Genomic DNA, 22,500 nt, shown 5'->3' on the forward strand with positions numbered 1-22,500 from the left:
TTATGACAAAAAAGTAAATGCATATATATATATATATATATATATATATATATATATATATATATATATATATATATATATATATATATATATATATATATATATATATATATATATATATATATATATATATATATATATATATATATATATATATATAATATAAGATCCTGAATGACAGGAGTTTTCAGAATTCATGTTAGAAGGGGTGTACACAGCTGCAGTGGGCAACACAACTGATCATAGGGGCAACCTGGCAGGAAACACAGACTGACAAGCGACAACTGTCCAAATTATGCAAATGAAAGCAACATCACTGTTGATCGACGTGTGACGTTGAAAATTGGTCAGCGTTATTTATGGAGGATAACGATTCTAATGAAGCCTTTCAAGGTGTAGTCATAGGTAGCCAGGTGCTGGTGCTAGCCAACCATCTCTTTGGCAGTTTCCGGCACATAAAGCATTGTGTAGACCACGCCTAGCCCAGAGACAGCGGCGTACGTCCAGAAGAGTCCCGCGGTGGTTAGAACCTCATTCATGTAACTATAGAGCTGCAGGGCGGTGGCGGCGATGAGGCAGCCGATGACCACGCTCACGCTCATGGCCTGTCAGGGGAAGGGAAGTCACGACACACACACACACACACACACACACACACACACACACACACACACACACACACACACACACACACACACACACACACACACACACACACACACACACCATCATCCCGCTGCATCCACCACTGGGGCCACATCATCCACCTACACACCGCAAGTTCGCAACACCGCCACGTGAAAGCCGTTCTCGGGAAGAGTAGTACGTTACCTGTGAGCGGATGACGGTGGGGAAGTACTCGGAGGAGAGCTGCCATGGGAGGGACTCGATGCCGATGTTCATGGAGAAGATGCACACGATGAGGCCGACCACAGTTAACCACCAAGTGTCCTCTCCACTGTCACTGTCGGAGGTCAGAGAAATGACAGTAGATAAATTTTCCCCCTGCATTCCCTCCCCTCCCCCCCACCTACAGCTATAGCGATATTTTTACAATAAATTAGAAATATATGCAGAACGTAGATCAGGAACTGATAAAGAAAGCGTGGAGAAAACCAGTTAAGAATTAGTTTTAGAAGACAGAGAGTGAGATGAAGGGATGGAAAGGATGTGTCACAGAGGAATATGCAAGAGACAAAGATAATATGAGGGGATTCGTACATACATGGCAAGTACCCCTTAAATTATAGTCAAATGTCTAAAGGACAAAGAAGGACATATTAAGGTAGGTCTGTCAAGAGACATGAGGAAGAGAAGCATTGTGGAGTTACGGCCTGATCATAATGTGGAATTGAGTCTAGTGTCTTGTTAAAGATACGTTTATTTTTGTAATAAAAATAAGGTGCTTTTGAAGTAACCTGTGTCCATGCACGCCTATCAATTACTTACCTGAGTGGTGTATGTGTGTGTGTGTGTGTGTGTGTGTGTGTGTGTGTGTGTGTGTGTGTGTGTTTGATCTGCTGCTGCAGTCTCTGACGAGACAGCCAGACGTTACCCTACGGAACGAGCTCAGAGCTCATTATTTCCGATCTTCGGACAGGCCTGAGACCAGGCACACACCACACACCGGGACAACAAGGTCACAACTCCTCGATTTACATCCCGTACCTACTCACTGCTAGGTGAACAGGGGCTACACGTGAAAGGAGACACACCCAAATATCTCCACCCTGCCGGGGAATCGAACCCCGGTCCTCTGGCTTGTGAAGCCAGCGCTCTAACCACTGAGCTACCGGGCGTGTGTGTGTGTGTGTGTGTGTGTAAGGCTAAGAATGAACACCCACAAACAAACACACACACACACACCACTCAATCAAGTAACTGATTGGCGTGCATGGACACAGGTTACTTCAAGAGAATCTTATTTCTACTACAAAAATACACACACACACACACACACACACACACACACACACACACACACACACACACACACACACACACACACACACACACACACACAAATATAAATATACAAATATATACCAGTATGTAAAATGACTTTGCTATAAATAAATGTTTCAAATGTTTCAAATGTTTCAAACACACACACACACACACACACACACACACACACACACACACACGTAGTGTAGTGGTTAGCACGCTCGACTCACAATCGAGAGGGCCGGGTTCGAGTCCCGGGGCGGCGAGACAAATGGGCAAGCCTCTTAATGTGTGGCCCCTGTTCACCTAGCAGTAAATAGGTACGGGATGTAACTCGAGGGGTTGTGTCCTCTTTTTCCCGGTGTGTGGAGTGTGTTGTGGCCTCAGTCCTACCCGAAGATCGGTCTATGAGCTCTGAGCTCGCTCCGTAATGGGAAAGACTGGCTGGGTGACCAGCAGACGATCGAGGTGAATTACACACACACATACACACACACACACACGCACGCACACACACACATTGGGAGGAACACTCGTTTCGTAAATGCTAAAAAGGTTTAGTAATCATTGGTTAAGTTAAGCTGACGCTACTTTTGACAACGATAATTTAAATGTGTTTTCCTAAGACTTCTTCTATCATCGCGTGCAGTGCGAGAAGGGAGAAAGGCACGCTCATACTCTACCCCGCTTGAAAGTAGACATTATGAAATAGTGGTTAAGAAGAAAAAAGAAAAGATCAAATAGAGTGAACGAATCTGGTTTTTGTGGTGTGAGGCTATTTTCGATTGGGGAGAGAGAGAGAGAGAGAGAGAGAGTTGGGAGAGTAACAAACATCAGGCTTAGCATGGTGAAATTTGTGAGGCAGTTGATCTGAATATACATTTTTTGTTCACTACTGTCGTGCTGTTCGAGGAAATCTTGTCAGTCACTCAGCCTTTGGCCTAGCAGCAGCATGTCTGGCGTACTTGAAAACTACGTAGATTTTTTTAAGTAATTATCTGGACTAACCTTTCCGTCGTGAAGTAAGGCGGTAGCGCTGCAGTGTTATTCGGCTCGAGGGGAATCAGTGACACAACTGTGGACTTCTGTAGGTAGACTCTCGTGCCAAGAAAAATGTAGGATATGGACATGAGCGTGAGCGATATCGCCAAGCACACCTTGCGCCCCGCGCGGTCCACCAGATGACACAGCACGAAGGCTCCTGCGATGGGCAGCAGCAGCAGGAGGGTTGCGACCATACTTTTGTTCGTAGTCACTCCAGAGTCCTGCAGGATTCTGACGGCGTTGGCTCGCAGGACCGCCGTGCCGCTGTAGGCTTGCACTAGGAACAGGATGGATAGTACTAAGATGCGTTTCTGTACTTTCTTCTGTAGGAGAAAACCCCAACTCGTGTCCGAAGTGATTTCATCATTCATCTTCTTCAGGAGCTTTATTTCATTTGTAATGTCTGCGTATGTTCCTCGGAGACGCTCAAGGACCTTAATAGCTCTGTCATCCTGTCCTGTGACGACGAGGAATGTGGGACTCTCTGGCAAGAAAGGGACGATGCAGATATACACCAGCAACACACACATGTTGCCCAGCGCAACGTAGTACCACGTGAGGGCAATGCCAATGGCCGTGCAGAAACACGCTCCCATGAGGAACATGAAGCAGCATATCGTGCTGATAGTGCCACGGAAGGCGGCATCTGGAATCTCCGTGGCGTAGGTCATTGCGGTCAGGGTCACCATACCACTCGTTATCCCATCCAAAAACCTGCAAGCACAAATCTGGCCTAAGTCCCCAGCACATAAGTGTTTCATACAATGTTGTGCCGTCCTGAGGCCTGAAGCTATTACGAGAGTCAACTGCCTTCTGTATGTGTGCAATTAAATAGCGTACTTAGGCATAAATATTTGTAAAAATTTTCATTTTATTTCGGAAAGACATGTTTGTATATGAACTACTGTAACTATGATGGTAATTGTAATGATTATATGAATCTTTACTCATAGGTTACAAACATGTAGTACAAAAATGGTCTAGATTATGCTTGTTTAGACTACGAGATACATAACTAAGTACATGAGGCACAAATTTATTTAGTTAAACAGACTAAATTATAATTCAGACTTATAAGACAGCAATTTTCATCTTATTTCGGAAAGACTACTCTTCACTGTGTTTGGCGCCGAGTTGCCACCCACCTGCCGATCAGCATCAGGTAAGCGTTGTAAGCCAAGCCAAGTAAAGCCCAGCCCACCAGGCCCGGCAGCACCGCCACGATGAGGGACTTTTTGCGCCCCAGTCTGCGAACGATCCAGCCGGCGAACAGAAGACCCAACACGCTCCCGATGCTGATCAAACTGTCTGTGCAGAAGAAATGTGCAGTGTGACATGTTTGCATATGAACTATTGTAATTATGATGATAATTGTGATAATTATGTGATATGAATCTTAATTTGAAATTTGAAAGTTACAAACATGTAGTACGAAAATGGTCTAAATTATGCTTGTTTAGACTACGAGATACATAACTTGTTACATGAAGCACAAACTTATTTAGTTAGACTAACTAGATTATAAGTCAGATTTAATAAGACAGCATCCGTATTTTTCAAACGTCCTGTTGTTGTAGTATGTAGGAACATCATGATCAAGAAAGCGATACTGTGATGAACAGAACTGACATCACTAGACTGTTAGCAGTAAACCAGGGCTCTTAGCCGAGGCGGCGAGTTACTGGTGCAGCCCATGCCAGCCCACGTACTGAGCATGTCCATCTGCCACGGGTGGAGGTAAAGCGTGTTGCCGAACAGCGTAGAGTTGTCTTCGAAGTGGTGCGACTCCACCACATTGGGCCACGACAGCGACATGCCCATCACAAAGTAAGAGATGGAAGCCGAGAACACTATAAAGATCTGCGCAGAAGAAAAAGATGTAGGGCACACACACACACACACACAAACACAAACACACACACGTTTGTCATAATCAAGAATGATTTTTATTCTTTGAATTTTTGGTAAATAGGGTATGGTATGGTGTGGTGTGTTATAATAATGAAAACCTCTCTCTCTCTCTCTCTCTCTCTCTCTCTCTCTCTCTCTCTCTCTCTCTCTCTCTCTCTCTCTCTCTCTCTCTCTCTCTCTCTCTCTCTCTCTCTCTCTCAGTCCCTCCCATCAGTTCAGGTGAGAAAGAGTGTCACCTACATTATCGTTTGGTTACTTTACCTGCAAGGCGTAGCGCCGTCTCCTCTCATGGGGCGGCTCAGTCTTCTGCGGAATATCTTCCTTCTCCATGGTTTTCACCTCAGCAGTCATCTGGGGACGTATTAATCCCTGCAGCATCAATGATATTTTTTTTAATAATTAGATGCAGGTGTTCATGAGAGTGACGTCATGAAGAGCGTTGGACAGATTGTCAACATGGTAAACGAGAGACTCGGTGGAGGACGCTGATCAGACACACTGACCCTGAATAGAGAGGAGGTAATAAAGCGGACGAAGAAGTAGTTGATGATATCGGTAATGAATTACTACACTTCGTCACCTTCGTGAAGTAATTGCCGTAGTCATTTTTTTTTTCAGGAAATAAAAAGAAATTCTAAACTTTGATATTAACGTTATAAATGTTTACGGTGAATTTTAGACCTATCAATCATACTCGACAAATTATTAAGGCAAATTCATCAATAAGTGCACCGCATCAGGAAAAACTGTGTTGGCAAAATCCAGAAATTATTTTATGAAGGTGACGACTGACACTCTCAGAGACTAGCTCTTGCATTACTCGACTAACTGTACATACATAGATTGTCTCCATCACGTTGGTAGGTAAGATGATAATGGATTACTGTACTTATATTTTCAGTTATTTCTCTCTGTATCATTTGACTAAACTGTATACATAGTGTGTTAAAGTAAGGAAAGTGCTAGTGCTCACTACCTGTCTGCCTCACTTTACTTCGGCAACGTTCACCGCGCTTGGGTCCTTAGAGCAGGTTGAGGCGTATAATTCGTATATTATTTATTTAGAACTTTAATACTTTTTATCTATTTTAGAAAAGAAAGCAAGCCAAGAGCAACAAAAAAAGTAAAAAAAAAAAAAAAAAAAAAAAGGGCCACTTAGAATACCTATTTCCGTGCAGGTCCGAGAGTTAGCCAAAAGGAAGGGATAAATGTCTTGAAACCTTCCTCTTAAATGAGGTCAAGTCATAAGAAGATGGAAACACAGAAGCAGGTAGGGAATTTCAGAGTTTATCAGAGAAAGATATGAATGATTGAAAATAATGGTTAACTCTTTCATTTGAAAGATGGAAGAAGTGAGAGGAAGAAGAAAGTCTTGTGCACGAGTTTGCTTGTACGATTTACACTATATTTTGTAATTTTGTAGTCAACCATCGTTATTGTATTATAATTCAGGGAACACTTTGGGGCTTGTCGCTGGTACATCATAAGGCTCAGATACGGGAGCCACTCAATATATCAGTCCAAAATCTGTTTAGTTTCACTATATGTTGTATTATGCTACTGTATATACAAATGTGATGCAAGATAATCGCTGCTATTAGCTCTTCCTTCCTTGGCATTCATACAAGGTAGTCAACACACTGCATTACTAAAGCACCACGCTAGATGAGTATAGTAGGTGGCAGAGGAACACGAAGGAAGACGGAAGGCCTTGGAAAGGTGTATGTCTGAAGCTGCCCAACGGGATTCTGGAAAGCGGGAGTGGCGTCAGCTTGGCACGGCGTCTCAAGGTCATGATCTTGGTGTCCAGACGATCCCACAGTTGAGTGTTGTCGAGAAGGAAGGACAGGAGTGTTCCCTCTTGTTCTATTATAATCACTGTACAGTAAATAGTGACTCCAGTGACGCTGCTGTTTATTTTTCGTATTGTAATGTGTTTTGTGAAGGGAGGATGTACGGTGAATATTTTTTTTCCAATAAAGTTTTCTAAAGTAAGAGAGAAGTATACTGTTTTGCTAATAATTTGACTGCAAGTAACATTAACAACTCCAGGAATCTTTTAGAGAAGGAACATATTATACAAACATAATGCGTTGTGCGATTTGCTCTTAATTGAAACGCACTGTATACGAGTATCACACTTTCTTTTTCCCTATGAATGAATTATGTTTTTTATTCAAAGATATATTAGGTCTAGCTACGCATCGCTCCTGCACCATATCAAGAATCAGATAAGGAAAAGATTTCTCTTTTTTTTACAAGTTTTGTTGAATCAAACTCGATGACGCCCCGCACCGCTGCCCTGAACTGCGCCACCTTCGCACCATGCTTCTCAGGGTAGATTGTTCTTTCACGAAAGCAAAGGAGTTATTACGACATGTAACTTGTGGACCATTTTAGTATTCCCTAACGGAAAGAATAATCTTGTTACGTCACTTTTATTCTCTGTTGACAAAAGAAGGATCACTTAACGCTTATACGCCACGTGTATGTACAGTGGAAATCTTAATGTTACAGTGATTAATTAGACTGAAATCCCTTGATTCTCTCTCCGGGAGTGTTGAAGTGTAGATGTGAGGCAATGTTGAACAGAAGGGTGCTGACTTTAATGGCGGGATTTTGCTATGTTCAGGCTTACGTGTGTTTTTGGACCAATCATTTATTTACACCCACGACAGTAAGCATGTTAAAGCACTTACCAGTTCCCACACGTACTCACACACATAAACACACACCTTGAAAATAAGCAGTGAAAGAGAAGAGAACAAACTGCAACGGACTTAACATCGCCCCAAGGAAATAACCTCTACAATGAGGAGGTGAACAGCTAGAATAGGTACGGAGAAGAGGGTGAGGAGAAACAAGTCACGGACCTGAGGAACGGTTTGTTACGAAGAGAGAGAGAGAGAGAGAGGGGGGGGATACGTGTGTGTGTGTGTGTGTGTGTGTGTGTGTGCAGGAACTAAAATCGGAGGAGTAGGAATGATGGAAAGAGGAGAATAAGAGGAGAAAGCATCACTTCCTGAGTAAAGAAGAGTTGACGGGGAGGGGAAAAGAATGGAAAAAAAAAATTAAGGAAACAAGTTTTTTGACGTGGTTGTGGTGGTGGTGGTGGTGCCCTTGGGTAAGATACAAATGGTTGGTGGGGTACAGATAGCAATTTCCTTTATTCCTGTCCTGAACACCACTGCCGCCTTTTATATTCTTTCCACTGCTTTATTTGTTTGTTTTCACCGATTTGTGTGAATGTATGTATGAATATTCAAGTGAGTGTCTGTGTGTGCTTGTTTTGTATGTACGTATGTTTGTTTATATTCATGTTTGCATGTTTGTACTGAATGTATGTATGTATTTGATCTAAGAGGAATTCTGGGTAAGGGCAACAAAACGACAAAAAAGAGCAATGGAAGCTGGAGTCCCTTAAAGAAATAGTATGTCCGAGAATGTAAGAACTAAGAGTGTGAATTCAATCTCTCTCTCTCTCTCTCTCTCTCTCTCTCTCTCTCTCTCTCTCTCTCTCTCTCTCTCTCTCTCTCTCTCTCTCTCTCTCTCTCTCTCTCTCTCTCTCTCTCTCTGCATTCATTAACTTTTTCTTATTTTACCATTATCATCCCTTTCATCTTTTGGTTCATTTCTTTTTCATGCTCCTTTTCTTTTTACTTATTCATCACTCCCTCCCTCATTCCTTCCCTTGCAAACACGGATGTCTTCTCTTACCCTAAGCTTGACCTTGCCTTGTTCCCTAACCCCTTCCTCCCACCCGAAGAGAAGTTTGGGGGGAGAGGGCGGGGTCAGATACGAGACGCTGCTCTCAGAATGCTTTCCTTGGTTAGGTGATCCAAGGCCCGTATTTTTCTTTTCTTTTCTTTTTTTTTTTTCTCCTTGACTGCTGAGGACTCATTGAAGCTTGTAATACTTTAGAGGAGGATTTTGAAAGATGACACTCTTCGTAGAGCAAAAGGTGTCATCTGATATCTATTAGTGCAGTTATTTTTAGTATTAGTAGTTTAATTATTTTTCACGAGTAAAGTTTGATTATTTTTCACGAGTCAAGTTTAATTATTTTTCACGAGTAAAGTTTTATGAAGTTGCTAAGAATGAAATTACATATGCCACTAGCAATCTAATATCAAACATGTTAACTTCTAATGAAGAATATTTTCAAAGGTTCACAGAGGTTATTTCTTAAATTCTCAATGTGTTTTCTCTCAACGGCGATGTAGAATGTTTATTAGATCATTGTTACGTAATGAAATCTCACTTGGAAACACCGATAAATTCCTCCACATTAGTGATTTGCAAACTGTGACTTGTGATTATCAGCGAAGTGGGCCGTCGAATTTTCCTAGATAGACCTACAGTATGTTCTTAAATTTGTGCCATATAGCACTACGCTGCTCTACAGACTATGAATATTATTGGAGATAGACATCGGAATGCCAACACAGAAATCGTGACGAATAGACCAACCAACAGTGTGTTGTTAATTATTTCCTCTCGATATGTTAATGATACACACCGTTAGTGATGCAGAGATCGACAGATGCACACTAACTTCATGTTGTCAGGTCATATGTAAGAAATAGAATATATATATATATATATATATATATATATATATATATATATATATATATATATATGTAAGGCTGGTAGGAAGGCAATGAGAACACATCATGACTAGCTTTGTCCCAGAGGAAGAAATCAAGGATATTAGCAATGCCTGGCGAGCGAGACACCGCCTCAGCACCTTCCATCCCCACGTAAATCCGGTCAGGAAAATTACTGAAGCGGCCAGACTTTCGTTCGTGTAGAATTCCCTGAACGTCACCTTCTTAACAGGTTTGTGGTTGTGCCTGCGTCTGCTCTACCCGCTAACTCACCTTGCCTCAGTGTTTTACCTGTCTGATCGCTCTGCTAATGCCTGCTTTGTTAGTTTGATTATCCAGTTTCATTAGGTGTAGTTTATCTTCCATTCTTCTTCATTTCTTTTCTGATTTTTCTTACATAATCGCTTTTCTCTTTCATTTCCTTTTCCATTATTTTCTTTGTTTTTTTTTCATATTATCCTTCGTCGATATCCAGTGTTTCATTTCTATAATTTATCTTTTGGTCTCTTTTATTTTTTTATAACTTCATATTTTCTCCTACTCTTCTGTTTCTAAACCTCAACGGTATATTAATTCAGGTCATCTTTCTTTCATTCAGTGTTATACTTCGACATGATTATCGTTTCTATCTTATTTTCTATGATATATCATTGCGATTTAAATTCTATACAATTTGCCATGCTTCGTGCCTTGCCGTTACCTCCACACTCCTCATGCCCTTCTATTTACCTTCTCACTCTCCTTAACCCTCTCTTTACCTTCCCTCTCACTTTAATTTGCTCTTTCTCTAGAATTCTCTGATATACTATTGCAATCTAAATTATGTACATTTCCCCATGCTTCTTACCTAGCCTTTATTCTCCTCAGTCCCCTTGCCTTTCTATCTTCTCACTCACTTTGCTTTGCTTACTCAGGTTTGCCTCTTTTGGTCTGCCAGGGTTAGTTCACGTTGGTCTACTGCACACACTACCCCCTTGCCTCCCTGATCTAACTTTACACTTCACTAAACCCACGGCAAGTAGGTCACTCCGTTTTCTGTTTAGCTTTTCCATCTTCTATGTTTTCAGACACTGCTTGGGTTAAATCGACGCCATATGACCGTGTCGTTGTAGGACTGCCACTTCAATCTTTCCATCACCATCAGGTTAATAGTTGACTAATAGTTTGTATAAGACGATGTTCTTTAGTTTTCTTCTCCATGTATTTTTTTTTTCCTTATTTTCTTGTTCTTTTTTTTTTCCTCTATCTCTTTAGTCCTCCTCCTCCTCCTCTTCCCCCCCTCCTCCACTCCTCCTCCTCTACTCCTCTTCCCCCCTCCTCCTCTTCCCCCCTCCTCCACTCCTCCTCCTCTACTCATCCTCCTCCTCCTCCTCCTCCTCCTCCTCCTCCTCCTCCTCCTCCTCCTCCTCCTCCTCCTCCTTTTACTGTACACTTGCACGCATATTTTTATAATTGACTTACTTTCTTGATTAGGTGTGTGTGTGTGTGTGTGTGTGTGTGTGTGTGTGTGTGTGTGTGTGTGTGTGGCCAAGAGCAACAAAAATTATGATTGAAAAAAAAAAAATGCCCTTAGTCAGAAAGGCACTCCCCGGAGGATATAGGAGCTAATATTTAATTTTCTTCATTTTAAATTTTGCATGAGGAATTAATGTATAGATAGATGAATATAGTGTTGTGTGAAGGAAGAGAGTTGTCTTTATAGGGCAGGCTGTGACTCTCCCGTGTGTTGAGAGACAGACACGAAGAGAAACGTTCGGTGAGGTCACATCTGGCTTTAATGAGAATTTAACAGCACTCCCTGAACCAGTGTTATTAAACCTTATTTGCAGTAATCATTATCGTTTCGGCAGGTGTTTACTGCCTCCTGTGTGTGTGTGTGTGTGTGTGTGTGTGTGTGTGTGTGTGTGTGTGTGTGTGTGTGTGTGTGTGTGTGTGTGTGTGTGTGTGTGTGTGTGTGTGTGTGTGTGTGTGTGTGTGTGTGTCTCTCTCTCTCTCTCTCTCTCTCTCTCTCTCTCTCTCTCTCTCTCTCTCTCTCTCTCTCTAAACGAAGAAAAGTAAACGAAGAAAAAGTAAACTAAAGAAGAAGAACAAGAAGAGAAAATAAAAAGAAAACTCGAATAACAACACCAGATCCAAATTAAAAGGACAAATAGAGAAAGCAGAAATGAGAGCCATGAGATGGGGATCCAGCCGAGTGAAAGGTTCCTACTGGGCAGCGTGTACAGTAAAAACAGACGAGACCTAACTCTGGCAGCCGAAGGAGCAAGAAGAAAAATAACAATGAAAATAAAGAATAATGAAAAGTAAAAGAAGAGAGAGAGAGAGAGAGAGAGAGAGAGAGAGAGAGAGAGAGAGAGAGAGAGAGAGAGAGAGAGAGAGAGAATATATGAGGGAGGAGATGACTAACCTGATGGTATTGATATAATGAGCTTAGGTGAGATATGATGTGCGTTTCGCGTGTAGTATACAAGAGCGCACCATGTTGCCTCTCTGCTTTACTCTCGATGTTTACAGAATATTCAATGAGACAGGTGCTTTTTAATTATCTGCTTTCGTAATCTCAATATTAGTAATTGTGGTCATGATGATTACAACGGTAACATTCACGATATGTACTTAATATGTAACGATGCATAATCAGGAAAAGAAAGATAATTATTTGCGTGTGCGTGTGTGTGTCTCTCTCTCTCTCTCTCTCTCTCTCTCTCTCTCTCTCTCTCTCTCTCTCTATTCCATTGCCACAAGTATCAACCGACGTCTTGCTAACCTCTGCTGTGAGGAAAATATCGGCTTTGTTAACACCTGGGATCACTTCTATCATCCTATTGGATGATGCTGTGAGGGATTTCCGTGCAAAAAACGGGTATGTCCTTGCTCCTCAAGCCAGGGCAGAGTAGTTAATTTGAAAAATGCGCGGGCATTCATTAACACTAAATTAAAGGTATATTATGCAAATACTCGTAGCTTACGTAACAAGTTTTCAGACCTAGAAGAAATAGCGTTCTCGGAGAACTATGATATAATCGGCATAACCGAATCATGGCTGAATACTGATGTCAGAGACTATTTGGCAGAGTACAAAATTCACGGTTATACAATGTTTGAGAAAAGTAGAGTAACAAAAAATGGAGGAGGTATCATACTTTATGTAAAAACAAGTCTCAACCCAGTACTGTTATCAAAGTCTCTTATAACTAACGTAGATGCTTTATTTATATTATTAAAGAACAAATACGGTACGAAACTTGCTTTATCCCTTATATAAAGACCTTCAGCTCAAACAGTGCAAACCGATAATGACCTCTACGAACAAATTAGTGAAGTAACTGATGCACATGACGCTGTAATCATGGGTGACTTTAATCTTCCTATGAAGGAGTGGGGCGAATCACTCACCTCTCATCACGGCCACGGTCTGTACAGTAACTTAAAAGATAGCTCACTTATTCAGTTTGTAGAAAGCCCGACACACGAAAATCATGTGCTTGATCTCGTACTGGCCACAAAAGAAGATCTAGTAGAAAATTTACATTTTCTACTACTTTTTACTAGGTTTTCAGTAACAGTGACCATTGTGGAATCACCTTTCATATTAACTTTATTGCTGACGAGACAAACAAAAGCAATGAAATAGTCCCTGACTACAGAAAAGCTAATTTTCGTAAACTCAGATCACTTCTTAATCAAATCGACTGGAGTTAAATACAAACCACCACAGTGGAAATTTTTCACCAATAAATATCTGAAAATTATGAAAGAATGTGTGCCCATGAGGAAACGCCGTCCCATCAAAAATATTAAGCCTAAGTGGTGGAATCCACAAATAGCTAATTGCCTGCGCGCCAAGAGGGAAGCCCATAACAAATTTAAATCTACTAGTAATAGCGTTAAGCATACTAGATTCATAGAAATAAGGCGAAAGGTAAAGAAGTTAATTAAACAGAGCAAAAGGTCAACTGAAAAGCACGTTGCAAGTCAAAGTAAATCGAACCCAAAGGAATTCTATAGCTATATCAGGCAAAAGAGAATACATACCTCGACTATCGGACCTATTTTAAATGAAAACAGTGATTTCACTAGCAACGAGGAGGACATTACTACAATTCTTAACACTTTCTTTGCATCAGTCTTTACAGCAGAAGACCTCAGCGACATTCCTGAGGTACCAGCAGTCCAACTAAATAACAACAAAGTCCTCAGAAATACTATCGTAACTGAAGGAGACGTGTCTAAATGCATCGATAAACTCAAAGTAAACAAGTCACCAGGGCCCGACACTATCTCGCCCCGCATCTTAAAAGAAGCGAAAAGTGAATTAGTTAAACCTCTCTCCTCACTGTTCAATAAATCCCTGCAGTCTGGTACAATGCCTGATGAATGGAAACTAGCTAACGTAACTCCGATTTTTAAAAAAGGCACTAAATTTTTACCATCCAATTACAGGCCAATAAGCTTAACATCAGTGGTATGCAAAATTCTTGAAACACTCATAAGAGATAAACTTGTTACTCATTTAGAGGAAAACAAACTGATTAAGAACACTCAACACGGCTTCCGCAACAAACGTTCTTGTTTAACGAACCTCTTAGACTTCTTTTACGATATTCTGAATCAGTATGATGAGAGTAAAGCGGTTGATATAATATATCTTGATTTTCAAAAGGCCTTCGATAAAGTCCCCTACAAACGTTTACTGCTTAAATTAAAATCACACGGTATTCAAGGCAACATATTAAAATGGGTAGAAAACTGGCTGAATAATCGTAAACAAAGAGTAATAATCAATGGAAAAGCATCCGAATGGACCAATGTAACTAGCGGAGTACCACAAGGATCAGTCTTAGGACCAGTTGTATTCATTGTTTATATAAACGACATAGATGAGGGTGTCACTGGTATAATATCTAAGTTTGCCGATGACACTAAAATAGCGAATACCGTAGCCTCTAATAACCAAGTGAAAGAAATGCAAAATAATCTAGATAGATTGTCAGAGTGGGGCCAAACCTAGCAAATGAGTTTCAATGCAGGCAAATGTAAAGTGCTTCACATAAGGTATCGAAACGAAATAGCAAATTATATCCTTAATGGTACCCATCTTAAAAGTGTTGATAGAGAAGTTGATTTAGGTGTAACAATATCAAGTAACTTAAAACCTGGTCTGCAATGTTCAGAAGTTGTTAAGAAGGCAAACAAAATAGTGTATTGTGTTCAAGCATGGTGTCCTTACTACAAGAAAGACATAGATAAATTAGAACGAGTTCAGCGTAGAGTAACGAAAATGATACCAAAATTAAGAAATAAACCATATGAAGAGCGGCTTAAAGAATTAAATCTATTCACACTAACTCAAAGAAAACTAAGAGGTGACTTAATACAAGTGTTTAAAATCATCAAAGGCATTGATGACATGGACTGCAGTAAATATTTCAAGATTGACCGTTCAAACTACACGAGAGGAAACGGCTGTAAAATTATTGGCAAACCCTTCAAATCTCACGAATCAAAAATTTTTTTTTTCACCGAGTGGTTAATCTATGGAATGGGCTCCCTCGAGAAGTGATAGACTGCAACACTGTCGAGACCTTTAAACGCCGTATTGATAAGTTTCTTGTCTCCAATCCAGGGCTAACAACATTTACCTCCTAGTGTTAGAATAATTTCCTTGCCCCAGGAGATGGGGGCACATCTCATCTACTTTCAGTCTTTCTTATAAAATTTCCTTCGGGTACTTCCTTCTCTAACCCAGTAAGGTATTTATTTCCAACCTGTTTTTCCTGTACGGCTTACGCCGGAGAGAGTGGAGGGTGGGGAGAGAGCCTTTTGCTTTGTTGTCCTTTTCTTCTTCTATCATCGTAGTAGTAGTTAGTTAGGCTGCCTTCGTAAGGACCGCAAGATCTGTTGTAGCCTGTGTTTCTATGTAATTCTCTCTCTCTCTCTCTCTCTCTCTCTCTCTCTCTCTCTCTCTCTCTCTCTCTCTCTCCTTGCCTTCCCAGAGTTTTTTTTTCTAACTGATTTACTGATGAAGTTGAAGGTTTTGTTTGTAAATTGCGCACACACACACACACACACACACACACACACACACACACACACACACACACACACACACACACACACACATTCACTCACTCACTCACTCACTCACTCACTCACTCACTCACTCACTCACTCACTCACTCACTCACACACACACACACACACACACACACACACACACACACACACACACACACACACACACACACACACACATTCATTCATTCATTCATTCATTCATTCATTCATTCATTCACTCACTCACTCACTCACTCACTCACTCACTCACTCACTCACTCACACACACACACACACACACACACACACACACACACACACACACACACACACATATCGTACTTATAATTACACTTTTGGTTCGCGTTTATTGCTTCGTGAATCAATTTTTTACAGCTACCGGTGATTTTAACTGGATGAATGCTGCCATTACAGTGGCCGGCATGTGCCGAACCGACGAAAATCGTTCTTATGTAAGCAGCCTTAGCTTCTATTGTCGCTGCTCCACCACTGCCATACTCCCTCGAGACCTTAGCACACTCACAAAATCGTTCCATAATGATCGTACATTTGTGATAACCTCTCTCTCTCTCTCTCTCTCTCTCTCTCTCTCTCTCTCTCTCTCTCTCTCTCTCTCTCTCTCTCTCTCTCTCTCTCTCTCTCTCTCTCTCTCACTGCGTAATGATCACCATCATCACCAACACTATCATTGTCAACATTACCATTTTCACCACTACCACCACCACCACCACCACCAAACGTCACCATGAAAGAGTAGAAAAGAAAAGGAAAAAAAAAGATGTGTATCTAAAACAAAGAGGAGATAAAAAATATCCTCACAAGTATGTTAGCCAGCATTTCCCTACACACACACACACACACACACACACACACACACACACACACACACACACACACACACTGAAGTGGACTTACCTGTGTCGGTGGGAGGAAGCATCTGTGGAATCAGTCAGAGCTCGCCATCAGGGTTCACACTGCTGGGGGTTGCCATCTATTCCCTGCGCCTCGTTCCCCCCGCAGCGAACGCCATGACCTTCCCCGGTCTCCCAGCACAAGTGTGATTCTCACACCTCTGAGACTGCAAATTTGCGGAAAGACCGAACGTGAGAATGTAAAAAATGAAAATGAGGCGACATTTTCTGAAAGGGAAGAGGAAGCATCCCACAAACCCGGCACGATTTAATGCATACAACCTTTACTACATTGTCTGTCTGTTTGTCCGTCTGTCTGTTTGTCTGACTTTTAATGCGTTATTCACTATTCGTTATCTATCTGTCTGTATTCCCGTGATTTTCACTGAACTATCCGTAAGTCTTTCCGTCTGTCTCTTGTGTCATGCGTTGTCTGTATGTCTGTCTGCATGCGAGCTCCCATGAACTCTCTGTCTGTCGGTCTGTCTGAGCTGTGATACGTGACTCAACGTACGTTGTCTGTCTGTGTGCGCAGTGTTCTTGGCTACAATCAGAAACATGATTTCACAGGAGCTCCCCAATAGGTGACTTGACATTGGTTCAACAATGTACCACACACTGATATATGAAGCTGTCGCAAGCAGAAACTAAATTGTAAAACTCCACTAGTTATAATATTTTCCTTTTTTTCTTTCTCTTTTATTGTTTTTTTTTCCTTTGGTGGAGATCCTTTGCCTTGCCTGGCTGATATAAAAAAAAAAAAAATTATCAAATAAAAAAGATTGTCTATGAGTCATTGGGATGAAGATTTATGTGTGTGATACTTTTCTAGACGCTAGACTTGAGCTATGACACCGCGATCCCATTTTTAATCACACACACACACTCTCTCTCTCTCTCTCTCTCTCTCTCTCTCTCTCTCTCTCTCTCTCTCTCTCTCTCTCTCTCTCTCTCTCTCTCTCTGTGTGTGTGTGTGTGTGTGTGTGTGTGTGTGTGTGTGTGTGTGTGTGTGTGTGTGTGTGTGCTCTAATTTGAGCTTTCTTTACGATTTTTCGCATCTGTGTACGTTTTGTCTGTAATTAATAAGTGAATGAGTGAGTGAAGTGTCACATGAGGTGTTATTTGTTCCTAGGAACTCTGAAGACTTATAAAAACACTGAAAAAATACAAATGACATGGCAACCAGACCTTTAATAGCACTGATCACAGAATGATTGCACTCACCGCAAGATGCATCTGATAAAGTTTACTAGAATGGAATCCGCTGTGAAACCACGGCTGATGGAGACATAGGAAGAAAACTTCTTGGAATTCATATTGAAATTGAGTAAATCTAGAAAAAATATTCACAATGTTGCGAAGAGTCTAATGATTCTCACTCACATGTGGCACCGGCCCACACGTCACTTGGCAAAAAGATGGTAATTAAATCCTTAATAGAAACCTCCAATCTACTTTTCTTTTCTCTTTTTCTTTCCTTTTCATCTACTTCATCAGCACTCAACTTATCTTCTTTGTGCTCAGGAAAAGATTTTTTTGTAAAATGTGTTAGTGTGTCACACTTCTCAAGTATTGTCAGCCATTTGAGTTAGATAGTATGCCATGAGATTAAAGTATGTAAATATTTGAAGAGAAGTCGGACGAGCTTGGAATGAATGTTGTCACGGTGGTCTGGAATGATATTCTGGAATCAAGATTAGTGATATACTGTTGTATACAGTGCCACAGTTCTGAGTGTGGGAGAGTCATGGTTCAAGTAGCGTTGCATACATCTCGCAATGACACTCTGTTTTGTTTTCTTGTAATGTTAAGTTGTCTGATCTTAGTGAATATTAGTTGTCAAGTTTTGTAAAAGAAAATGATTAGCAAACAAAGGACTTAAGATTGACGGAAAGCTGAGTATAGTGGAAAAGATAGGCAAATTTGCAGACTGTTGATCGGCATCCTGAATCAACGCAAACTCCCTTCCATATCCTTGTCCCTGACCTTCTCCTGGCCTCTGATTCTCGTAACACCATCCTCCCTTCGCTCAGTAATCTTGGCCAAAGAGAAGTGTTCGTTCGTCTTTTTATGTTATGTATTTTTTTTTTAAATTGCTTCACTTATTCTTGTTTCTGAAAGGAGACGGATGCAAGGGAACTTTGCCTTCAAACTGCGTCTTATCTGAAGGAGGCAACCACCAAAGGTGGGAATCGTGTAACCTTCCATATTTGCTTCATTTTTTTCCCAAGCACATTCCCTTCAATATTTTCGCCTCATATCTGCCCATACATATTTTCACAAAGCTAGACAAAAGAAGGATTTTAAGCATAATAGATGACTTGAGATTGTGGTGAGGACACAACACAGTGGAGGTAAGTCCTCAGTTCCTGACTACGACTGTTCCGCCGATCAGTGAAGTGCTCAGTGGGTGAAAACAATGCAATCAAAAAACAAGTGGTGAGTTTGTTACAATGTTTGGTTTTGTGTTCCGTGAAAGCTAATTCATTTTGTAACAATCACGCTACATCTTTCTCAGACTAACGTTCTATATATTACACTTATTATCTTGTATATTTTTCTTCGTTACACTGAAGGAACGCACCAACCAACTTAAGTTTGTGCTTGCTCAGACTATTTACGGCTTAAAAAGTCAATGGTATTTATGAGAGAAAGTATGAGAAACAGGTAACAGTTCTCTACAATAATGACAAACACTTGTCTGATACGACTATAATCAGTCTTGTTGAAAGTAACAAGTAGAAAATCATAGTTTCTTATGCAACAGTAACGTGATTCTGTAAGGTTGTCGTGGATGAGTCTATTTCTTCAGCTCCTTACACTCTTGTTGCCCTTCACCCCACGCAAGCCGAGGTGAAAAGGATAGGCAGCCAGCCGTCACCGGGCACACGAGGTGGGAGGGGTGCAGGAAGCCATTGAAAAACGGGCTGGTTGGAAATTTCAAATCTGGAAATCCGAAGACGGGAAATGTCTGGGTTTTCCTTTGTAAGATGGAAATGAGGAGGAATCAGAGGGGGGGATAAGAAATAGAAGACTGTAAGCTGAGGACATGCGGGAGAAGGGACCAGGTGAAGGAGGAGGATGGAAACCAGGAAATTAACAGGTCTCTCTCTCTCTCTCTCTCTCTCTCTCTCTCTCTCTCTCTCTCTCTCTCTCTCTCTCAAATTTGGACAAAAACGAGATGTACCTTTTATTACTTGTGTTTTTGCCAGTAAACTACTACGACTACTACTAATAATAATAATAATAATAATGATAATAATAATGATGATAATAATAATAATAATGATAACAATGACTGATAATGATAATAGATAAAATTGTGTGTGTGTGTGTGTGTGTGTGTGTGTGTGTGTGTGTGTGTGTGTGTGTGTGTGTGTGTGTGTGTGTGTGTAAATGAAAGAGAAGAAAGACACTGAGGACAATAGAATGCTGCGTTCAGGAAGACATTTCGCAATCACTTGTCAGACGGGTTTATGGGAGGCGCGGTGAGGTAGTGGGTGGCAGACGAGCTTGACTGGTGGCGTAAGGAAAAAAAAATACATACAATCTGTTTGGAGATTGAGGAGGAAGAGAGTTTGCCTTGTCAGCAACACTCGGGCTTCATAGTTAATGAGAGAAGAGATAGATAGATAGATAAACAGATAGATAGATAGATAGATAGAGAGAGAGAGAGAGAGAGAGAGAGAGAGAGAGAGAGAGAGAGAGAGAGAGAGAGAGAAAAGATGTGTATATGATAATGATGATGATAATAATGTTGATAATAATGATAATAATAATAATAATAATAATAATAATAATAATAATAACAATAACAGTAACAATATTGATAGTGATAATGATAAATGGATTCTCGTGTATTGTTTTTGTCTTGGAGGGTTCTCTCAACCTTGCCCTGTTTGGCATCTGTTGTTATTGTTTTTTATCATTAGTGTATCAGTGTGTGTGTGTGTGTAAGTAAGTAAATAAGTAAGTAAGTAAATGTTTATTGCAAATAACAATGACAGTACATAACATAATGCGTACAGGTTACATAGTATATAATATTAGCCACGGTCCGTCGAGACGTAGCTTCTTGACGGACGTTCATCATATTATTATAAGGTTGGGTAACAAATCACAACGACTGAACAAGTTAAGTTGTGAGGAGGAATCAACAAGTTCAATAAGAACAAAATATAAATATAGGAAAAAACAAAAAGTAAAGACATCATACGATTGTGGAACAAATCGGAAAGTTACACAAATTTATACATTCTGTTGGGTGATCAAATATATTTTAATATCCTTCTTGAATATTTCAAAAAGTATTAGTTTTGAGGAGATATTTTTATCACCCTGTGCCACTCACTCAGTAGTGTGTAAGGAATGGCGTCGTTTTACCTGACTCCTTCCTTACTGTCATTTTCTACTTGGCCCTATGCAGCATCTCATTGGTAGTACTTTCTTTAACCTAACATATTTGTTGCGATGCCTTTACATATACTTTCTCTGTTCCTTATTTCCTGGGTGCTTCTAGTGGCTCTGATGTATTCTTTATTATGAATTAAATATTAGTGTGGCATTTTGTAAAACACACCTCGTGTTTATCAAGTAAAGAGCGTTATACATCTTTCATGAAACCAATGAATGACCACGATTCACTTAACGCGTATTCATATGTGCTTTCCTTATTCTTCTTGTGTTTGTGCAGAGCAGTTCAGTTCTTCGTTTTTCACTGTTCGTAATTTTCTTGCCGAATCGTCTTTAATCTTATCCTTAGCTCTTTTAAGCGGTTTCTGTTCTTTTCTTCCTACTAGACACGTGAAACCTTTCTTTTTCATTTTATTTATTTCTTTTTATTTTTCCATCACCTACGGCATACCTGGTATCTTCTCTCAGTTCCATCACTATTTTCATTCATTACACGTGTAAATATCTTTCGCATGGTATACCTCGCAATATATCCAAACGTTTAGCATGATAATTACACATAAAACACCTACTGAATTGATTGATGTGCGGCTTATTGCTCAGTCATCTTCAAGTGAGAAGGTGAAGATGATAGCAAGTGTGGGATGCTTGACGTAGATGATAGAAACATTAGAATAAATATATTAGATAGAATATAAAGTTTCAATTGCCTGGTAAGAAAAAAAACAGAAATCGCTTTAGAGATTGCAGAAAACCCACTTAAGGATGACGATCGAAGCTGAGACCGAGTGAGATGTAGGATGGAATGGCAGGGAACACCTGGACAAGAATCACACAGGGCACCAACCACTGACACATGAATGGAAGGAAAAGTTTCGGTTTTGAGCTACTACTGCTGTATAAGATGACCCCCTTAAAAAGGGGCTATCACACTGGCCTATGATACGCGGAACGAGAAACATCCGCTCCAGATAGCTGGAACTTGCCCGGGATTAGCGGAACCAAGTTGGGATGGCTTCATATCCATCCTGGTTCTCCGTATGCTATCCCAATGAAAAAATAAACATAATATATGTAATAAAAACCTTTTATTTACACTAAAAAGAACGTGCCTAAATTTTTCATATTGGAATATTAAATAGTATTTCATCAATTTAGAAAGATATAATATATATATATATATATATATATATATATATATATATATATATATATATATATATATATATATATATATATATATATATATACTATATATATATATATATATATATATATATATATATATATATATATATATATATATATATATATATATATATATATATATATATATATATATATATATATATATATATATATATATATATATATATATATATATATATATATATATATATATATATATATATATATATATATATATATATATATATATATATATATATATATATATATATATATATATATATATATATCATGTTGATAGTTTGGGCTCATGGCAACCGCCTCTGACTCTAAAGTTGCCGTCGCGCATGTATCGGTTTTTCTCTAATTTCTTATACTTACTTTTCTTCAATAAGGGG

At 40.0% G+C, this 22,500-nt stretch overlaps 2 protein-coding genes across 11 annotated transcripts in view; one reads left to right on the forward strand and one right to left on the reverse strand.

Moving 5' to 3' along the window:
* Positions 1-16,592, reverse strand: part of LOC123514702 (facilitated trehalose transporter Tret1-like) — a 31,046-nt gene extending 14,454 nt beyond the window's left edge. Inside the window, exons 1-7 of one of the 2 annotated variants that reach the window (XM_045272758.1) lie at positions 16,506-16,592; positions 5,164-5,253; positions 4,701-4,851; positions 4,137-4,299; positions 2,956-3,705; positions 832-964; positions 357-605 (exon numbers count right to left, since the gene is read on the reverse strand). In XM_045272758.1, coding sequence (XP_045128693.1) covers positions 423-605; positions 832-964; positions 2,956-3,705; positions 4,137-4,299; positions 4,701-4,851; positions 5,164-5,253 — 1,470 coding nt within the window. In that variant the 5' untranslated portion in view covers positions 16,506-16,592 and the 3' untranslated portion in view covers positions 357-422. Of the gene's footprint in view, positions 1-356; positions 606-630; positions 965-2,955; positions 3,706-4,136; positions 4,300-4,700; positions 4,852-5,163; positions 5,254-16,505 lie in introns of those variants that run through there. The other variant, XR_006677667.1, reaches the window with a different exon arrangement.
* The window catches only part of LOC123514703, a 94,150-nt gene that overhangs the window by 32,220 nt on the left and 39,430 nt on the right, over positions 1-22,500 (forward strand). For 8 of the 9 annotated variants that reach the window (XM_045272764.1, XM_045272765.1, XM_045272767.1 and 5 more), the window contains one exon: positions 1-18. This exon is cut by the window's left edge and continues 604 nt beyond it. The exons of the other annotated variant lie outside the window; for it this stretch is intronic. The gene's annotated coding sequence lies outside the window, so the exon portion shown is untranslated. Of the gene's footprint in view, positions 19-22,500 lie in introns of those variants that run through there. 9 annotated transcript variants of the gene reach the window in all.

This window comes from Portunus trituberculatus, chromosome 38 (assembly GCF_017591435.1).
Source record: "Portunus trituberculatus isolate SZX2019 chromosome 38, ASM1759143v1, whole genome shotgun sequence".
NCBI lineage: Eukaryota > Metazoa > Arthropoda > Malacostraca > Decapoda > Portunidae > Portunus > Portunus trituberculatus.